The sequence below is a fragment of the Notechis scutatus genome, chromosome 1, assembly GCF_049901735.1.
Source record: "Notechis scutatus isolate UNSWTSFEM ecotype Mainland chromosome 1, rNotScu1.2, whole genome shotgun sequence".
Classification (NCBI taxonomy): Eukaryota; Metazoa; Chordata; class Lepidosauria; order Squamata; family Elapidae; genus Notechis; species Notechis scutatus.
The window spans coordinates 11,967,855-11,986,217 of record NC_142009.1 but is presented as its reverse complement, the minus strand read 5'-3'; the positions used below and the strand labels follow the sequence as shown (position 1 = coordinate 11,986,217).

Below are 18,363 nucleotides of genomic sequence, written 5' to 3'. Positions count from 1 at the left end.
CCAAATTTGTCATGCAGTTTCCAAGAGTATAGTATAGCTGATGGGATTATAGATTTATAAAAACAAGAGTTGGCTTTCGAGATGAACATGATAATTGTGGGTTTATCTACCTACATCTGCACCCTAGAATTCTGGTAGTGATTATACTTTGATATGGTGCTTAAAAGGTTTTATGGAGTTAACAGATAACAGATAATCAGAGTTGGAAGGGACCTTGTAGGTCATCTAGTCCAACCCCTCGCCCAGGCGGGAGACCCTACACCATTTCTGACAAATGGCAGTCCAATCTCTTCTCGAAAGTCTCAAGTGATGGCACTCCCACAACTTCCGAGGGCAAGCTGTTCCAGTGGTTGATTGTTCTCACTGTCAGAAAGTTTCTCCTTATTTCCAGGTTAAATCTCTCCTTGTTCAGTTTCCATCCATTATTCTTTGTTTGGCCTACAGGCGCTTTAGAAAATAGCTTAACCCCTTCCTCCCTGTGGCAGCTCCTCACATATTGGAAGACTGCTATCATGTCTCCCCTGGTCCTTCTCTTTACTAGACTAGCCAAGCCCAGTTCCTGCAACCGTTCATTGTATGTTTTAGCCTCCAGTCCCCTAATCATCCTGGTTGCTCTTCTCTGTACTTTTTTTAGAGTCTCAACATCTTTTTTATAATGTGGTGAACAAAACTGGATGCAGTACTCTAGGTGTGATCTTACTAAGGCTTTATAGAGTGGTATTAGTACTTCCCCTGATCTTGATTGATTGATCCCTCTGTTAATACAATTTAGGATTGCATTAGCTTTTTTGGCTGCTGCTGCACACTGCTGGCTCATATTTAGCTGGTTGTCCACTAAGACTCCAAGATCCCTCTCACAGTTACTGCTATTGAGCCTGGTTTCACCCAGTTTATATGTGTACTTTTGGTTTTTCTTGCCTAAGTGTAGGACTTTACTTTTCTCTACATTGAATTTCATTTTGTTAGATATGGCCCAGTGTTCTACTCTGTCAAGATCCATCTGGATCTTGAGCCTATCTTTTGGGGTGTTAGCTATTCCTGCCAGCTTAGTATCATCTGCAAATTTGGTAAGTTCCCCTTCTATTCCCTCATCTAAGTCGTTAATGAAGATATTGAAGATTCTAAGGGCCTAAGACGGAACCTTGTGGCACCCCACTGCTTACTTCCCTCCATGTAGACTTAGACCCATTAAGGACTACTCGTCGAGTACAGTTTGCCAGCCAGTTGCAAGTCCATCTAGTGGTGGTGCTATCTATTCCACTTTTTTTTCTAGCTTACTAAGAAGTAGGTTGTAGTCTACTTTGTCGAATGCCTTGCTGAAATCTAAATATACACTGCTCAAAAAAATAAAGGGAACACTTAAACAACACAATGTAACTCCAAGTCAATCCCACTTCTGTGAAATCAAACTGTCCACTTAGGTAGCAACACAGATTGACAATCAATTTCACATGCTGTTGTGCAAATGGAATAGACAACAGGTGGAAAGCATAGGCAGTTAGCAAGACATCCCCAATAAAGGAGTGGTTCTGCCGGTGGTGACCACAGAGCACTTCTCAGTTCCTATGCTTTCTGGCTGATGGTTTAGTCACTTTTGAATGCTGGTGGTGCTTTCGCTCTAGTGGTAGCATGAAATGGAGTCTACAACCCACACAAGTGGCTCAGGTAGTGCAGCTCATCCAGGATGGCACATCAATGCAAGCTGTGGCAAGAAGGTTTGCTGTGTCTGTCAGCATAGTGTCCAGATCATGGAGGCACTACCAGGAGATTGGCCAGTACATCAGGAGACGTGGAGGAGGCCGTAGGAAGGCAACAATCCAGCATCGGGACCACTACCTCCGCCTTTGTGCAAAGAGGGACAGGAGGAGCATTGCCAGAGCCCTGCAAAATGACCCTCAGCAGGCCACAAATGTGCATGTGGCTGCTCAAACTGTCGGAAACAGACTCCATGAGGGTGGTATGAAGGCCCGATGTCCACAGGTGGGGGTTGTGCTTACAGCCCAACACCGTGCAGGACGTTTGGCTTTTGACAGAGAACACCAAGATTGGCAAATTCGCCACTGGCTCCCTGTGCTCTTCATAGATGAAAGCAGGTTCACACTGAGCACATGTGACAGATGTGACAGGGTCTGGAGACGCTGTGGAGAACGTTCTGCTGCCTGCAACATCCTCCAGCATGACCGGTTTGGCAGTGGGTCAGTAATGGTGTGGGGTGGCATTTCTTTAGGGGGTCGCACAGCCCTCTGTGTGCTCGCCAGAGGTAGCCTGACTGCCCTTAGGTACCGAGATGAGATCCTCGGACCCCTTGTGAGACCATATGCTGGTGCGGTTGGCCCTGGGCTCCTCCTAATGCACGACAATAATAGACCTCATGTGGCTGGAGTGTGTCATCAGTTCCTGCAAGATGAAGGCATTGATGCCATGGACTGGCCCACCCGTTCCCCAGACCTGAATCCAATTGAGTACATCTGGGACATCATGTCTTGCTCCATCCACCAACGCCACATTGCACCACAGACTGTCCAGGAGTTGGGGGATGCTTTAGTCCAGGTGTGGGAGGAGATCCCTCAGGAGACCATCCGCCACCTCATCAGGAGCATGCCCAGGCGTTGTAGGGAGGTCATACAGGCACGTGGAGGCCACACACACTATTGAGCCTCATTTTGACTTGTTTTAAGGACATTACATCAGAGTTGCATCAGCCTATAGTGTTTTTTTCCACCTTAATTTTGAGCGTAACTCCAAATCCAGACCTCCATGGGTTGCTAAATTTGATTTCCATTGATAATTTTTGTGTGATTTTGTTGTCAGCACATTCAACTATGTAATGAACAAAGTATTTAATAAGAATATTTCATTCATTCAGATCTAGGATGTCTTATCTTTGTGTTTATTATTGTTTTGAGCAGTGTATTATGTCCACAGTATTTTGCTGGTCTACTAATTTAGTCACTGTGTTGAAGAATGAGTTGTCTAACTAGCACTGGGAGTGAAATTCCCTGGCAAGAATAATTGACTTTTACAGCCATTTTTATGTCAATACTCATTTCTATATTGTAATAAAAACCTTGATGGATAAACACCCTTGAAAACCCAATTATTTGCTGCAGTAAAAACTTGAATGGGATAACCTGATTGAACATTGCATATATTTTGTTGTCTAGGCACAATTTATTGGACTTCAAGATAAATACTCTCTTATCGCAATGTCAGGATCCAAATTTATTGAATCCCATTCATGGGATTGTTCAGAGTGTGGTTTACCACGAAGAATCTCCACCACAATACCAGACGTCTTACCTGCAGAGTATGTATCTTCCAACTCTTTCAAGAACTGGGTGGGAAAAGGTCTGCTCAGATATAGAGTATATAATTTTAGGTATTCCCCACAATATTTATCTTTTATAGCATATAAGCCAGTGTTTCTCAACCTTGGTCACTTTGTGGACTTCAATTCCCAGAATTCTCCAGCCAGCAAGACTGGACAGGGAATTCTGGGAGATGAAGTCCACACATCTTGAAGTGGCCAAAGTGGAGAAACATTGCGATTTAGAGGCCTAGAGTCATTCAAAACAGTGAGTTGGGTGGCATATAAATGTAATAAATATAATGTAGAAATATAAAAAATGTAAACGTTTTAAAATGTATATTAAAAAAACCCTCTTTCGTAGATACCTTAGGCTACTTTCAAAAGAAAACTGTATAGTAAAGTGAATTGTAGTAAAACACCAAAAGGCTGTTTGAGGGATGGATTTTTTTCATTCTCCATTGAAACAGCACAGCATTTTTTAACATTTCCCTCCCCTGCTCCCTTCTACCTCTTGAGAGGGGGAAGGAAGTTTGATACTGTAGTGGAACACCTGATCCTGGGAGCTTGTGGCTCCCTTTCACTGAAGGGCAGACAGTCACCTCTTGAAAAGGCTCCACTGAGAATTGGAATCCATGGTCTGTATGGTCCATTTCAGTTCTGTGTGCCTTGGCTTAAAGGAATACTGTGCCAAACCTTTTCTGACTTCTCTTGCAAAAAGACACACACAATTTCATCTGAAAGGTTTGCAGAGGGATGCAAAGGGATTGCCTTATCTTAAAAGTAATGGCCAAGAGTACTAATTCTATTTTATTTTACATTTAAAAATAATGCCCTTTGGGTACTTACTCCCTCATGATGACTGTCCTTCATGCAGATTTCTTATAAGAAAGGTTGGTAAAAACTACAAAAAGGTAACGAAAGTTTTTAAACAGTGGTGGGATTCAGCCGGTGTAACAACCAGTTCGGTGAGCGAGAGAGTGTGCGTTGCATTTGAAAATAGCAAGAAAACTTACCTTTTACTGCAGCCCCGGTGAGTAAAAAAAGCTGAGGCACGACAACTGGTGCTACCATGCCTATCAGCTGGGCTTTAAACAAAGGAAATATAGGACAGGATAGCACAGGGGCTGGTGGGCAGGGCCAAATAATTACCGGAACTACCGGTTCACCCAAACCACTCCGTACCGGCTGAATCCCACTTCTGGTTTTAAAGCAACACAAATGCCACTCACTCACGAAGTAAAGCCATCTCCCTTCAGTGCGGATTTCAGAAGAATTTCTCTCCCATACACACACAGTCTCAATTCAATTCTCTTTGTTTTAAGTTGTTCCTTCCCTCCCATTTTAATGGGTGAACTGCAAGAAAGCAAATTCGGGGCTAATTTAAATATAGGGTTTATGCCTTAACAATTGCATTTGTAACAATTGTATGGATCCTGCCTTAGGCATTAGACTACTGTATGTATTTTATTGCACATGTATTGGAAATGTCTGCTTTTGAGACATTGTTGGAGTATTAGTTATGATTTTGATGATAAATGTATAGATAGCTGAACCATTAAAGAATGTTAAACAAGCATAACACTTCAGAGAGTGAAAAAATACGTTACATTTTGCACACCCAGCCTGGTTTAGAAGTGTGAATTAAATCTCCCTTGTCTGCTATACATTCAATTATCTGTACCTGTTCACTAACCTCCAGGTATAGAATGGAGTTCTAGGACCTGAGGTGATAGGACAATTGTGCTTATGGCCGTAAGGGTGAGTCCCTTGATGGGTTCCTGGGGTGGTACAGACATCAAAGTGATTAATCAGGATGTGTAGACCAGGCTTCAACCGAAGAATAAGAAGGAATGATTGCGGGTTATGTGGCAGTTAGCTTTCTCTCATCGTTTTCCTAATAAAACTACTCTCTCTTTGTTGCTGATGATGATGATTTGCAGGTTTTGGATTTAACGGTTTGTGGAGGTTTGCAGGACCATTTTCTAAGGTGAGTGATTTGGGCTTCTTTCCGATCGAATGCCACATGGTGGCCTTGGTAAAATCAGGGTGGATGTGAGAGTGGGTCCCACTGGAGGGTTAATAAGGAAATTATCAGTAGTCACTAGAAACAGCCTAATCTCAGAGCAGTTCTGGGGCTGGAGGGGGAGGGACAAACAAACCATCTTGGAATGGATGTTTCTGATTTGGATGTTTTCAGTCTTGAAATATTTTACAGTCATATATATCATACGATATCCTATTCGTATATTGTGAATTTTGATCATATGACCCTGTGGATGCTGCAATAATTGTAAGTGCAAGGACTGGTCATAAGCCACTTTGATCAGTGCTGCTGTAACTTCAAATAGTCACTAAATGAATGTTTGTAAGTCGAAGATTACTTGTAGGGCAGAGGGTTGGACTTAGATGATTCTCGTGGTCCCTTCCAACTTGACAATTCTGGGATTCTATGGAGCTAGGTTTCTCTCTCCTAGAATTCTGTTGAATTTACACAAACTGGAAGCCTCTGTACTTCCAACTCTCTAAAGTCAGTCCTAGAACTATGCTGATAAGAAGACAGTGGAACTTCCGGTGATGACCTTAATCCGTTCTGAAAATTTGGTCATCACCTGATTTACTCGGCACCGGAAGCACATGCACGTAAAAATAAAAATGGCGCAGAAGGGGAAATCGCCACCCTTTGGTCGGGAATGGAAGAGTTCGCAACCAGAGGTTCTACTGTAGCTGTACCCTTCCTCCCTGAATGGTTCCAGTGTAATAAGTGCTTTTAGACTAAGAACCTCCAAATACTTCAGGTCAAGAAACTAAGCCAAGATGGATGCCTCAAGCATTGCTAGCCATTAAGCCAAGATGGATGCCTCAAGCACTGTTAGCCATTAAGCCAAGATGGACGCCTCAAGCACTGTTAGCCAGTCTGTTCTGCATCTAGGTCCAGTCCATTGTGCCACCCTTTGCCTTGTGGGTTGCTAGTTCTCATTCACTCTTCATAACGCCAGGCCTCTCTTTCCTTTTCTTGGCCTCCTGTTATGCCAGATGATAAATATCTAGTCACAGCTGAAACCAGGCACCCCTTTCTCCAGAGATTCTCCTTCACAGCCATCTAGAATTACTGAGCCATGAACCAAATGAGCAATTTTGCATTAGCTTAACATGCTACATTAGAAATTGTTTTGTTACCAAGGTGACATTGGATGGACACAACCTCAAATTGACTTTGAATCGGTAGAAACAAAGAAACATGATTTCAGAAGTGGGTGGTGTTAGGTAATCATATTCCTATTTTTTTTAAAAAAATCTTATTTTAACTGAGGGGTTCTGTCCATTATGACCCATGCACCTGAAGTCCAACTATATATTTCTTAACGCATGAAGCTTTGGTAGCCTAAAAAAATTGACACAGGTAGTCAAAAGTACCATCAGAAATATATAAAAAGTAGTTGAATGTTGGGCTTTTTTCCTATTTTGTGGAAAAATCAAATAGTTAAGAACTTAACCACATGCAATCCAGTTGACTTTTTTCAGAGAATTTGATTCAAAGCACATAGTTTCTGACTGACCGTTTGCTTTATTAGCTGGAGGATATTTGGCCTTAGATCTGGAGTACTTTGACACTGGCAAAGGGTAAAAGGAGTTGTCCCAGTTGGAGAAGACCTCTTGAGGAGTGTGGGATCCATTGATTAAGATAAGGGGGGCAATGATTCTGATAAAATATTTGTAGCTCAGCATTTAACTTATGGGGTCCTTGGTGATCTCTGAACTTGGTTGTTTTCTTGTACAAGTTTCATTATTCAACTAGATAACATCATCAGTTCTAGAAGGGAGTAGGGCTTATATTCTAGTCTAATGGCCTGCTCTGTTAGTTGGTGGAAGTTTTCTTGATGGTTCCTTGAACCAACAGCCTAACCAAGCGCCACCAAGACAGTTCCCACCCATATCAACAGGGCAGGCTACTTATAAATAAACAGAGAATAGAAGCCACCCTCTTCCAGCACTGATTATGTTACCTAGTTGGGTAACATAACATCTGCAAGAAAACAACCAAGCTCAGAGACCACCAAGGACACCACCAAAAACAAACAAAGAAATAGTAAGTTCAGTTCTTTTTTTCATTTTCTTCTAGCAAAGTCAAATACCCGACTACGCTGAGCTTATTGTGAAGTTCCTTGACGCCTTGATCGATACCTACTTGCCTGGAATGGACGAGGAAATCAGCGAAGAGTCCCTTCTAACCCCAACATCTCCTTACCCTCCTGCAGTGCAGAGCCAGCTCAGCATCACTGCAAACCTGAACCTTTCAAATTCCATGACCTCACTTGCAACTTCCCAGCATTCCCCAGGTCAGTTTGCCATCCATTTCTCAATCTGAGGTCATCCCATTCCAATTCTGGTTTTGGCCATCTTCCTTGGGTGGTGGGTGGTGGAGACCCTTTCTCTCCTCACCCATTGCACCAGAAGTCCCCATCTTCAGTAGGTTTGCCACTTCTACTTACTTAAGGAGACCCATGAGCTTGGATTGAAGAATCAACTAATATGTTTAGCTTCCGGTGAATACATAGCCAGAACATCAGAATTGATGGTGTTCCCATGCTATTCTTCATCTTTCCCTTATTTATATTTTTAAAGGTTGTGTGATAATTGGAGGAAGGATCAGCTGGTTGCACACAGGTACAGAGTCACAGATTATTTTTACCTTCAAAAATATTCTTGCCTAAAACAAATTGTGGCTTGTTCCTAACTCACACCCATTACCATACAAAATAAGCCTTGCAATGCCATTATCCAGGTGAATGAGGCAGTTGTGGAGCCCTTGGTGCTCTCTGAGCTTGGTAGTTTTCTTGCAGACATTTCATTACCCAACCAGATAATATCTTCAATGCTAGAAAGGAATAGGGTTTGTTCTCTATTTATACAGTGTACTAGTGGCTTGCCCTGTCAGTGTTGATAGGGGTGTTGTTTTTTTCTTGGAAGTTCCTTAATTAGGCCCTAGCAATCTGTAGAGATTCTCAATCATCCAGGTCATGGTTGTCCCAAAGGTGCTTTTTCAGAAGGCAACTGGACTTCGTTGTTTTTTTTCTTTCAAAGATGTTTTGCTTCTCATCCAAGAAGCTACTTCAGCTCCCTACTATTCTGTTAGTCTCCGAAAGAAAAAACAACAAAGTCCACTTGCCTCCTGAAAAAGCATCTTTGGATAGGCCCTAGCAGCCAACTAAAGAGTGATAATCACCTTCCAGGTCCCTTTCTTCCCTCAAATATCACCCTTTAGTGGTAACTAGGAAGCATGTCTTTTCTGTAGCGGCTCCTGTGCTGTGAAACATCCTTTCCTGGCATCCAACAAACTTGCAATCTTTTTGCTTTCTAGAAAGCTGGCAAGAGCCGGCTTTTCTCCCAGGTAGAGGGATAGCAAGGGATTGTGTAGTTCAATACACGTTGCTGATTTGGAACTAGGCTTTTCTTGTTTGTTTGACAGATCGTTTCACTGTTGCATTTTTATTATTGCTGTTCCCTCATGTTATATGAACACGGCCTATACCAAAATAGTTTTGTACTTCCTATTTCTACTTTAATGTGAGAAGTGGCTGCATGGTTTCTCTCCTGTTCCATGTAAAATACAGTGCTCCGTTACTTGAAAGCATTCATGGAATTACTGTAAAGAAAAATGTAGAAATTGGTTTTCAACCCTCCCTGACTTACCTTTTGTTTCTGTGTATTAATTCCTATTTCATTCCTCTTCATGGGCGAGGGCAGTGAGTTTTCTATGAAAAGCAAAAACCGAGAAAGCAGGAATTTGCCAGATCTTTGACCGACAGAGTGAATATCTGAAGCAATAATGGCCAGAAGGCAGTTTCAGAGCCACAGCTGAGAGAAGCAGGACCAAGTATTTGTTCTTCTGCACTTCCTGAAGTTACATCGGAAGCAGAGGGAGAACTTTTACTCAAAGACGCTGGGCAAATCTCTTGATTTGTCCAAGCAGGATTGCTTCAGTCAGAGAAGCAATTATATGAACAGTTTTGAGAGTTCTGGAAGTTTTTGGAGAATGTATAATAATTTTGGCAGTGGTTTGCTCTCCAAGCTTGTTTCAATTTCGTTTCTGAACGTTTCATTATCAGACTAGGTGACACCGTCCTCAGGATTTTCTTGTCCCGTTCTCCTTTGCTTATAAAATGTCTAGTGTGGCAAGTTGGGTCAGTTGGTCTTGTGATTGTTTGTTCATTTGGAGCTATATTTAAATTCTGAGGAGCTGATTGGTTCTCCTGTTGCTGCTCAGAATTTAAATATAGCTCCAAACAAACAACCAATCACACGACCAACTGACCAAACTGGCACAGAATACATTTTATAAGCAAAGGAGAATAGGACAAGAAAATCTTGCTAATGATGTTACCTAGTCTGGTAATGAAATGTTCAGAAACTCAATCGAAACAAGCTTGGAGAACAAACCACTGCCACAATCTAAAGCCCGAGCTATCAATATTTTCTATTCTTTCAGTGTATAATAGTGTCTACTTCTTCTAGTTGAGGTTTCTTTGGAAGTTCCAATAAGACACTCTGCTTTAGGCTAGAAGAGGGTTTCTTCACCTTGGCAACTTTAAGATGCGTGGACTTCAACTCCCAGAGTTCCTAAACCACCATGCTAACTGGAGAATTCCAGGAGTTGAAGTCCCCACATCTTAAAAGTTGTCAAGATTGAGAGAGAGTGAGCTAGAGACATCAAAAAGGAGTTTTTTTAAAAAAAACAACCGGTCTCCTTTTGACATACGGTATGATAGCTGCATCAAGGAGTGGTTTTGCTTGCCTCTTCCTTCTGCACTGAAACAGGCCCTGCGACCAGAGTCAGGCGTTCTCCAATGTTCTCTTGAAAAGTGCACCATTCAAACAAAAACGTGTTGAGGGCTCTCTGTATACCCGATTTGTGTAGAAGTAAGAATGATTGCATAAGTTGGGCAGGGGAAGGACACCGGGAGGGACAAAGAGACGTACATATTATCCCTGTCCAGTAAATGTTTTGTATCTTTCCCCCAATCCTGACGGTTGATCGCTCATCTTACCTCCCTCATCTTGTGTGTGTGAAGCATCTCTGCCTTGCTCTAAATCAGCCGTTTTCATCCAACCTTCCTCGCCCAGGTACACGTTCTCTCTCTTTCTCCCCCTCCATCTTTTCCATTCTACTTGCATGAGCTATTGCTTTTAGAAAACGAAAGGATTTATTTATTTATTTATTTATTTATTTATTTATTTATTTATAGGTGGGTAACATGGCTAGTCAAAAGATGTCTACCCACTTGAAGGGCTTGTCACAGGGAAGAGGGTGTCCACTTATTCTCCATAGGACTTGAGGGCAGGACACGAGGCAATGAGTGGAAGCTCATCAGAGGGAGATTCAACCTGGAAATAGGAGGAAATTTCTGTCCGTGAGAACAGTCGATCAGTGGAACAGCTTGTCTCCGAGAGTTGTAGATGCTCTGTTGATTTCAAAAAAAGATTGGACAAACATTTGTGTGGAATGATATAAGGACTCCTGCCTTGGGCAAGAGATTGGACTAGAAGACCTCCAAGGTCCCTTCTGGCCCTACTATTCTATGATTCCTTTGGCAAAGGGGAGTGCAGGTCTCCAGTGCCTGAGCCCAATGCTTCTGCTCCCATGCTGGAGAGACAGGACACGTTCAGGAGCAACAGGATGGATTGGGCCTTGAGTGGATGTCCTACTCCATCTCTGATGGAGATCTGGTTCTATTCCCTTCCCAAGCCTCGCAGGCATTTCCCCATCCTTTCTTCCAAAGTTGCCAGTTATGATGGAATGTAGTAGATTGGATTCCCAGGAGGAAGGGGGCATGCATGCCAGGGCAATAAGAGGCAGCCCAGTCCTGATACATGATATGAGAGAAAGAGGGTGAGAGTATACGGCAGATATGCTTGAGGTTGGCAAGATTGATGTAAGACCCCAGAACCAAGAAAGACATGTAGTGAATTATTTATTGCTCCACACCTATAAATAGAAGCTTGCCAGCCCAAGCACTCTACTGTCTGCATCTACCATATAAAACCCTGGGAACTATTACGGAGGAACTGCTTTCACCCTCTTTCTCTCACACAACACATCTGCATTGACCTGCCTCTTATTCCTGTGGAATGCATCACATCAATAAACTCCAGACTAAATGTGGTAGAACAAATAAATTATTAAATACACAAGGAGAGAACACAAATTTAGGTGATTTAATGTTACTTAAGTTTACATCAAATTTGGTTTCTGCCTTGCCCTGTTCACTTTTGGGAGTGTTTCCCTAGAGTGCTACATGCAACCTTCATCCCGAAAATGTTGGTGCGCCTCCGAGCTATAGATTCGGAGTTCATTTTGGACTGGCGTCTTGGATTTTAACAAATAGTGTCGTTGTAACAGGAAGAGCAGAGTCTTAGAAAAAAAATGAAATCCCGTCCCATTGATGAGGTTTGAAAAAGACAAGGATCCCAGTTGAGTCCTGCAGCCTGTTTCCCAGAAGGGCCCAACTGAAGGAAATTGTTTCTGGCCATTGTTCTGTAGGAGGCAGACTTACATACTGTCCCCTGATGCTTTACAGCATTCTCTAAATGGTTTATAGCATCAGCATCTTGCTCCTAACAATCTGGGTTCTCATGTTACCAACCTCAGAAGGCTGGAGGCTGAGTCAACCTTGAGCCCCGTCAGGATCGAACTCCAGGCTGTGGGCAGAGTCAGCCTGCAGTACTACATTTTAACCACTGCGCCACCAGGGCTCCTGAATAAGAAGTTCCCTTTGGTTCTTTGGGTTACCAATTTTAATAGATGTATTCTTCACTGTTTTTCTTTGCTAGCGTTGCTCACCTTATTCTGTGATCTTCCTCTACAAAATTTTGACGTTTAAGAGGGTGACATTGGTTGGATCTCTCTCACAATGGAGTCCCAGGTCCAAACCATTATTGGATGTAGGGCATTCCAAGGATGTTGGAGTGCAACTGCCATAATTCTGAGGCAGCATGGCCCTGGGGATTATGAGAGATGTGGTTTAGCACATAATTAGCTGCCAGATCACTTTCATATGCCACAAATATGTCTTGCCTACTTGTAACTGTTCAAATCATTGCAATCTCTCAGGAGAATGGTAGCGGAGAGGAAGCTTTTCACTCAGGGACATACATGTCTGTTCTGAGAGGTTTTCACAGAACCTTGATTTAATCAGAATTGCTTTGTTTCTTAATTCTACTATTGTCCCCCATTTCTTTGAGATTTTCAGATTATCCATCAAAAAAACTTTGCCTCTGGGCAGACTTATTTACATGCAGAATAAGTGGCAACTGACACAATTGCTGCCAAGAATATAATGGGTATATATTCCTGCTGCAGGACATAATAATTCAAGTGATGCCTGGGGAAGCTGGCCAAAGTGTTATAGAAACTGTCCATCCTTACACAATTCTGCAAGGACTCCGTGCTACACCCTGACAACCCAATCTCTCCTTTATTCCCTTGTTTGTCCATATTCGAGGCAGGATATTAGTTTCGAATTGATGTTACAGAGTCAACAGTCAATTTTGCTTTCATTTCTAGGAAAGACTGATCCTGTTCTGCTAATTCTATTTAGAGTCCTTCATGCATGTTAATCTTTCTACTTTGGAGATTGGAGCGAGGCAAGGTATAAGTGTAGTGAATTCTGGAGTCTGCCATTGTTGAATCACAACGCCAGCTCCAGTTTTGTCTTTATAAGAAGGTTGGGTAATAGGAAATGTTAGTATGAACCATGTTGCTTCAGCAGTGGTGGAAGTTCATCTGAGAAGCTTTAGCAGTGGTGGAAGTCCATCTGAGAAACTTTAGCAGTGGTGGAAGTCCATCTGAGAAGCTTTAGCTGCGGTGGAAGTCCATTTGAGAAGCTTTAGCAGCGGTGGAAGTCTATCTGAGAAGCTTTAGCAGCGGTGGAAGTCCATCTGAGAAGCTTTAGCAGCGGTGGAAGTCCATCTGAGAAGCTTTAGCAGCGGTGGAAGTCCATCTGAGAAGCTTTAGCAGCGGTGGAAGTCTATCTGAGAAGCTTTAGCAGCGGTGGAAGTCCATCTGAGAAGCTTTAGCAGCGGTGGAAGTCCATCTGAGAAGCTTTAGCTGTGGTGGAAGTCCATCTGAGAAGCTTTAGCAGCGGTGGAAGTCCATCTGAGAAGCTTTAGCAGCGGTGGAAGTCCATCTGAGAAGCTTTAGCTGTGGTGGAAGTCCATCTGAGAAGCTTTAGCAGCGGTGGAAGTCCATCTGAGAAGCTTTAGCAGCGGTGGAAGTCCATCTGAGAAGCTTTAGCAGCGGTGGAAGTCCATCTGAGAAGCTTTAGCAGCGGTGGAAGTCCATCTGAGAAGCTTTAGCAGCGGTTGGAAGTCCATCTGAGAAGCTTTAGCAGCGGTGAAAGTCCATGTGGTGGAAGTCCATCTGAGAAGCTTTGGCAGTGGTGGAAGTCCATCTGAGAAATTACTGTTTGAATCTGTCTGGAACCTGTTTCTTTGGTGGAGTTCTTGATGCTCTCAGAGCTTGATTGTTTGTTTGTAGACATTTCATTATCCAACTAGGTAGCATCCTCAGTGCACTGTTGGGGAGTGAAACATCCACAAACCTAAGTCCAAAAGACCAAAGATAAGTCTCACCTGTAATCAGTGTACCTCTCCCCCACCCTGCATTTCTCAAATCACCTTCAAGAACCGCTTTCCAAACTGATAACTCTATACCCAAGTTCGAAAATGATTATACCAGGTAATTCCAACTCTAGGATGGGACTGAATGATAAATTTCTTCTTAAGCATTGGCAAACCTCATTCTTCCTCCCTGCTTCCTCCCCATTTTTGTGAAGACAATGTACAGGTAATCCTTGACTTACAACCATTTGTTTAGGAACTGTTCAAAGTTACAACAGCACTGAAAAAGGTGAACTATGACCAGTTTTCACACAACAGCATCCCCAGGGTCATGGAATCAAAATTCAGACACTTGGCAACTGGCTCATATTTATGACGGTTGCAATGTCCTGGGTCATGTGTGATCACCTTTTGCAACCTTCTGACAAGCAGCCAATGGGGAAGCCAGATTCACTTAACAACCATGGCAAGAAAGATCGTAAAATGGGGCAAAATTCACTTAACAACTGTCTTGCATAGCAACAAAAATTTTGGTGTCATTCGTGGTTGTAAGTCAAGGGCTACCTATATTAGCCCTGGAGATTGAAGATCTGACCGTGAAATTCAGGTTACAGATAAATACTAAATGGATCTCCCCTAGGAGATTCTTATCAGTTATATTAGGGACATTCCACTATCTGCTCCAAATCTTCTTAAATAGACTATGTTTGGATGGTCTCCAGTTTTAAAGTGACAGGAGAAAAAAGGAAATAATTCTGGGTTCTTTCCCATATCTGCATATACCGGTATGTTCTATCTTAATCCCTTAGTTGAGTTTTAAAAAAATTCTGCTCCCAAAATCTGTCAGTACTTTATAGCAATAGCACTTAGACTTATATACTGCTTTAACAGTGCTTTACAGCCCTCTCCAAACGGTTTACAGAGTCAGCATATTGCCCCCAACAATCTGGGTCCTCATTTTACTCACCTCAGAAGGATGAGTCGCCGAGTGACCGGCCAGCCAGCCGTCCCCAGCTTCTCCTGCCACCTTCAACTCCTCCTTTGTACCTGTGTCGATGGAGCTTCGTGATGCCCAACCTTTTTATGCCGCGGCCCAGTACCGGCATCAGCTGGGCGCCTGAAAGATCCTCGCACCTCAGTTTTGTTCAAGCATCCCGATGCTGGGCGCCGCCATCTTTTTGATGAAAAAGTGCTTCCAGTGACCTCACCGGAAGCACGTTTTCATCAAAAAAGATGGCGGCGCCAGCAAACCGGCAGCCGGTGAAATTTTCCACGGTAGAAATGGCTTTCTGGGACCGGAAAAGCTCACGGGGACTAACTGCCCAGCCATCTTTTTGATGAAAAAGTGCTTCCGGTGAGCTTTGCCCCGAAAAGCTCACCGGAAGCACTTTTTCATCAAAGGATGAGCGGCCTATTTGAATTGCCAACAGGCAGCGGCCCGGTAGGACTTGTTCCACGGACTGCACTCCGCGGACTACTGGTTGGGACCCCTGCTTTAGAGAATACTTAAGTCCTTTGAACTGTTTCTGTAATTTCCTCCCCATGAATGCTAGCTTACATCTTCTTGTCCTTCTCTTTCCATTATCCTTCTTTTTCTCATTTTTCTGACCCATTTCTCTCTTACCTTCTAAACCATTTTTTTACCCCCGCCCCACCCATTAATTTGATTTTAAACAGGGATGGCCCACCTTGGCGACTTTGGCTTTGTTGGAAAATTCTGGGAGTAGAAGTCTACAAATCGTAAAAGTTCCAAGGTGGGATGTCCCTGATTTAAAATCTCAAAAATACTCTCTCTTCAGAAAGAGATGCAAGTTACATATCCTTTGGGTAAGATTCAGTTCACACCCTTATACTGAAAAAGTGGGGGGGACAGAGAAATGGGGGTTAGCTGGAGCACAGGCAAACTGCAGTCCAGAAATGGAGGGATCACGACCTCTTGTTGAATCACAAAATGGGCTGGAACTAGATGGTCCCTCTTTTTAAAAAATTTGAAATACTTTTTGGTGGAAAGGTTTTGAGTCAGCATTTTCAGTCCTTAGCCCACACCCCACAAACCTTCAGGCCTGCATTTTGTATTCTGTGACTTCCCTTGTCATAAATGTTGACCTGACAGATATCTATGGAGATGCTCAATCATCCAAGCCATGGTAGTCCCAAAAGGTGCTTTTCCAAACAGCAACTGAACTTTGTGTTTTCTTTTTTCCTTGTCAGGGTTTCTGAAGTTTTGGCAGGGTACTCATTTCACTTTTAAATTCCTCCCTAAATTGGATAGGTATTCCCCTGTTTTAGGGGGAGAAGAGCTTTGGAAAGGTGGAAATAGGTACAAACCTATCCAAAACCCTGGTCTTTAAATCTCTGAAAAATAGGGTACCTCTCTCCATCTTAGGGGATATGGTGGACTTTAAGTTCAAGAAGCACCCAGGTTGCCTCTTTGCTCCTCTCACAGTGCCTGATCTTGTGGCTTGCACAAGGATTATTCGTCTATATATATATAAATGTAAAAGTTATGCAGTCCATTTCCCTGGAACTGAGTGGTACCGGGAGCCTGAGCTACCTGTTTGGTAGCCAGCAGGATGGTGAGGTTGGATCCCAAGCATGTGGGGAGTGCTTAGGTCTCTGCTGCCTTCCAATTCAATTCAGCTCCATATGCACTTCTAGCTTCCTTCCTTCCTTCCTTCCTTCCTTCCTTCCTTCCTTCCTTCCTTCCTTCCTTCCTTCCTTCCTTCCTTCCTTCCTTCCTTCCTTCCTTCCTTCCTTCCTTCCTTCCTTTTCTTCCTTCCTCTCTCTTATCCCTTTTTGAAATTCCCTTGATGCAGCCAGTTACCTTATTTTAAGATTTGTATAATCGACTGCCAAAGATTTTACATTAATTTGCCTATCGGTGGCTCTTTCTTTCTTGATGCATTTCATTTTTTTCAAGGAATCGACAAAGAGAATGTGGAACTTTCTCCAACGGCCGCACACTCCAACAGTGGAAGGACTCGCCATGGCTCAGCTAGCCAAGTGCAGAAGCAACGGAGCACCGGCAGTTTCAAGCGCCACAGTGTTAAGAAGATGGTGTGAAGCTTTTTCTTTTTAAAAACAACAACCCTGACTTATTCCCTCTGGCCCCGTGTCCCCAAAACAATCATGCCGCACTTAAATTTGATCCTCCCACCTTCTCACCCCTGTCCGACATGGTGCCAGGCAATTAACTTTTAAAACAGTTCTTGTACATTTATTTTGGATTTTCACTTCGATTTCATACAGCTGCCTTTTTTTTAAGACTTGCTCCTCCTCTGATCATTTTCAAACCAGTGATTTCAAAGCTGATGAGTGGGACTACGTGAGGAACTGGAAAAAAAAAAAAAGAATAATAGGCAGAAGTGATGATAATTGTATCCGAAGACACAGAAATCATGGTCATCTTACTTCGGATAGCTTCATTTTTTTTCTTTTTTTTTTTACGTTGAGGGATTATTTTGATTGGGGGGATTGTTTGTTTTTTACAGCTTATTTTGTGTCTACTTTTTTTAAAGTGTTAATATTCAATCTTGTTTGCACACTAGTGATAATTTTTTCGGGCCAATAAACTTGCATAGCGTAGTGTCCTCTTTAGCTGTGGACTTCCTTTTACTGGTCCTCTGAGCCCAGTTCTGAAGGTTACAAGTTGTAAGGGGAACACACAGTTTAGGTTGTCAAGATACTCCTTTATGTAATCATTTAGCCAGTGTTTCCTAACCTTGGCAGTTTCCAGGTGTGTGGACTTTGACATACAGAATTCTCCTCAATGGCCATGCTAGCTGTGGAATTCTGGGAGTTGAAGTCCACTCCCTCAGAAATTGCCATGGTTGAGAAATACTGATCTAGATATTTGAGGAGATGGTGTATCCCTTGATGCTTCCAAAAATAGCACCTTGTACAAGAGTGAACAAACTCTTTTGAGTTTTGTTAAACTTTCCACCACTTTGTTTTTTAGATTCCCTAGACAAACTGCATGGATACCTGCATGCGCACACACACACACTCATACACACATATACATCCCTCTGGCTGACCTAAATTATGGTAAGTGCTTTTATAGAATATTTTTTGATTGCTATGCTGCATACACTTCACAGTAAAGTAATAAACAGAGAAAAATCACTGACCCATGTCCACCCCCTGAATTTTATGGCCAAAAGGAGGTGGAATATCCTGGATTTGCTGTTTTCTCTGACATTTTGACACTTGCTTCCCACCAAGGTTTGAGAAGCCTCAGCTGACAAAACAACAGAATAAACTAACCTTACCATGCTGACTTTGTCCAAAAAGGCTCCATCTGTCTGAATTTGATTTTAAACAGGGAAATAATTAAAAATGAATTGTTGAAAACTATACTCCCACACCTCCACAAGTAACCAAACTACCCCTAAAACCCCTGTAATGAACTTTCAATGTGATTTTCAGTAAGTGAA

The 18,363-nt window shown here is 42.7% G+C and overlaps 1 protein-coding gene across 5 annotated transcripts in view; it reads left to right on the top strand.

Annotated features, from left to right (window-relative positions):
- Window positions 1–17,519, top strand: part of NF1 (neurofibromin 1) — a 201,282-nt gene extending 183,763 nt beyond the window's left edge. For 2 of the 5 annotated variants that reach the window (XM_087957072.1, XM_087957083.1), the window contains 5 exons: window positions 3,165–3,307; window positions 5,251–5,297; window positions 7,431–7,647; window positions 7,934–7,975; window positions 16,848–17,519. In XM_087957072.1, coding sequence (XP_087813198.1) covers window positions 3,165–3,307; window positions 5,251–5,297; window positions 7,431–7,647; window positions 7,934–7,975; window positions 16,848–16,990 — 592 coding nt within the window. In that variant the 3' untranslated portion in view covers window positions 16,991–17,519. Of the gene's footprint in view, window positions 1–3,164; window positions 3,308–5,250; window positions 5,298–7,430; window positions 7,648–7,933; window positions 7,976–10,380; window positions 10,433–16,847 lie in introns of all 5 variants that reach the window. The other 3 variants (XM_026680434.2, XM_026680435.2, XM_087957081.1) reach the window with 2 other exon arrangements.
- The last annotated feature ends 844 nt before the right edge of the window (window positions 17,520–18,363 follow it).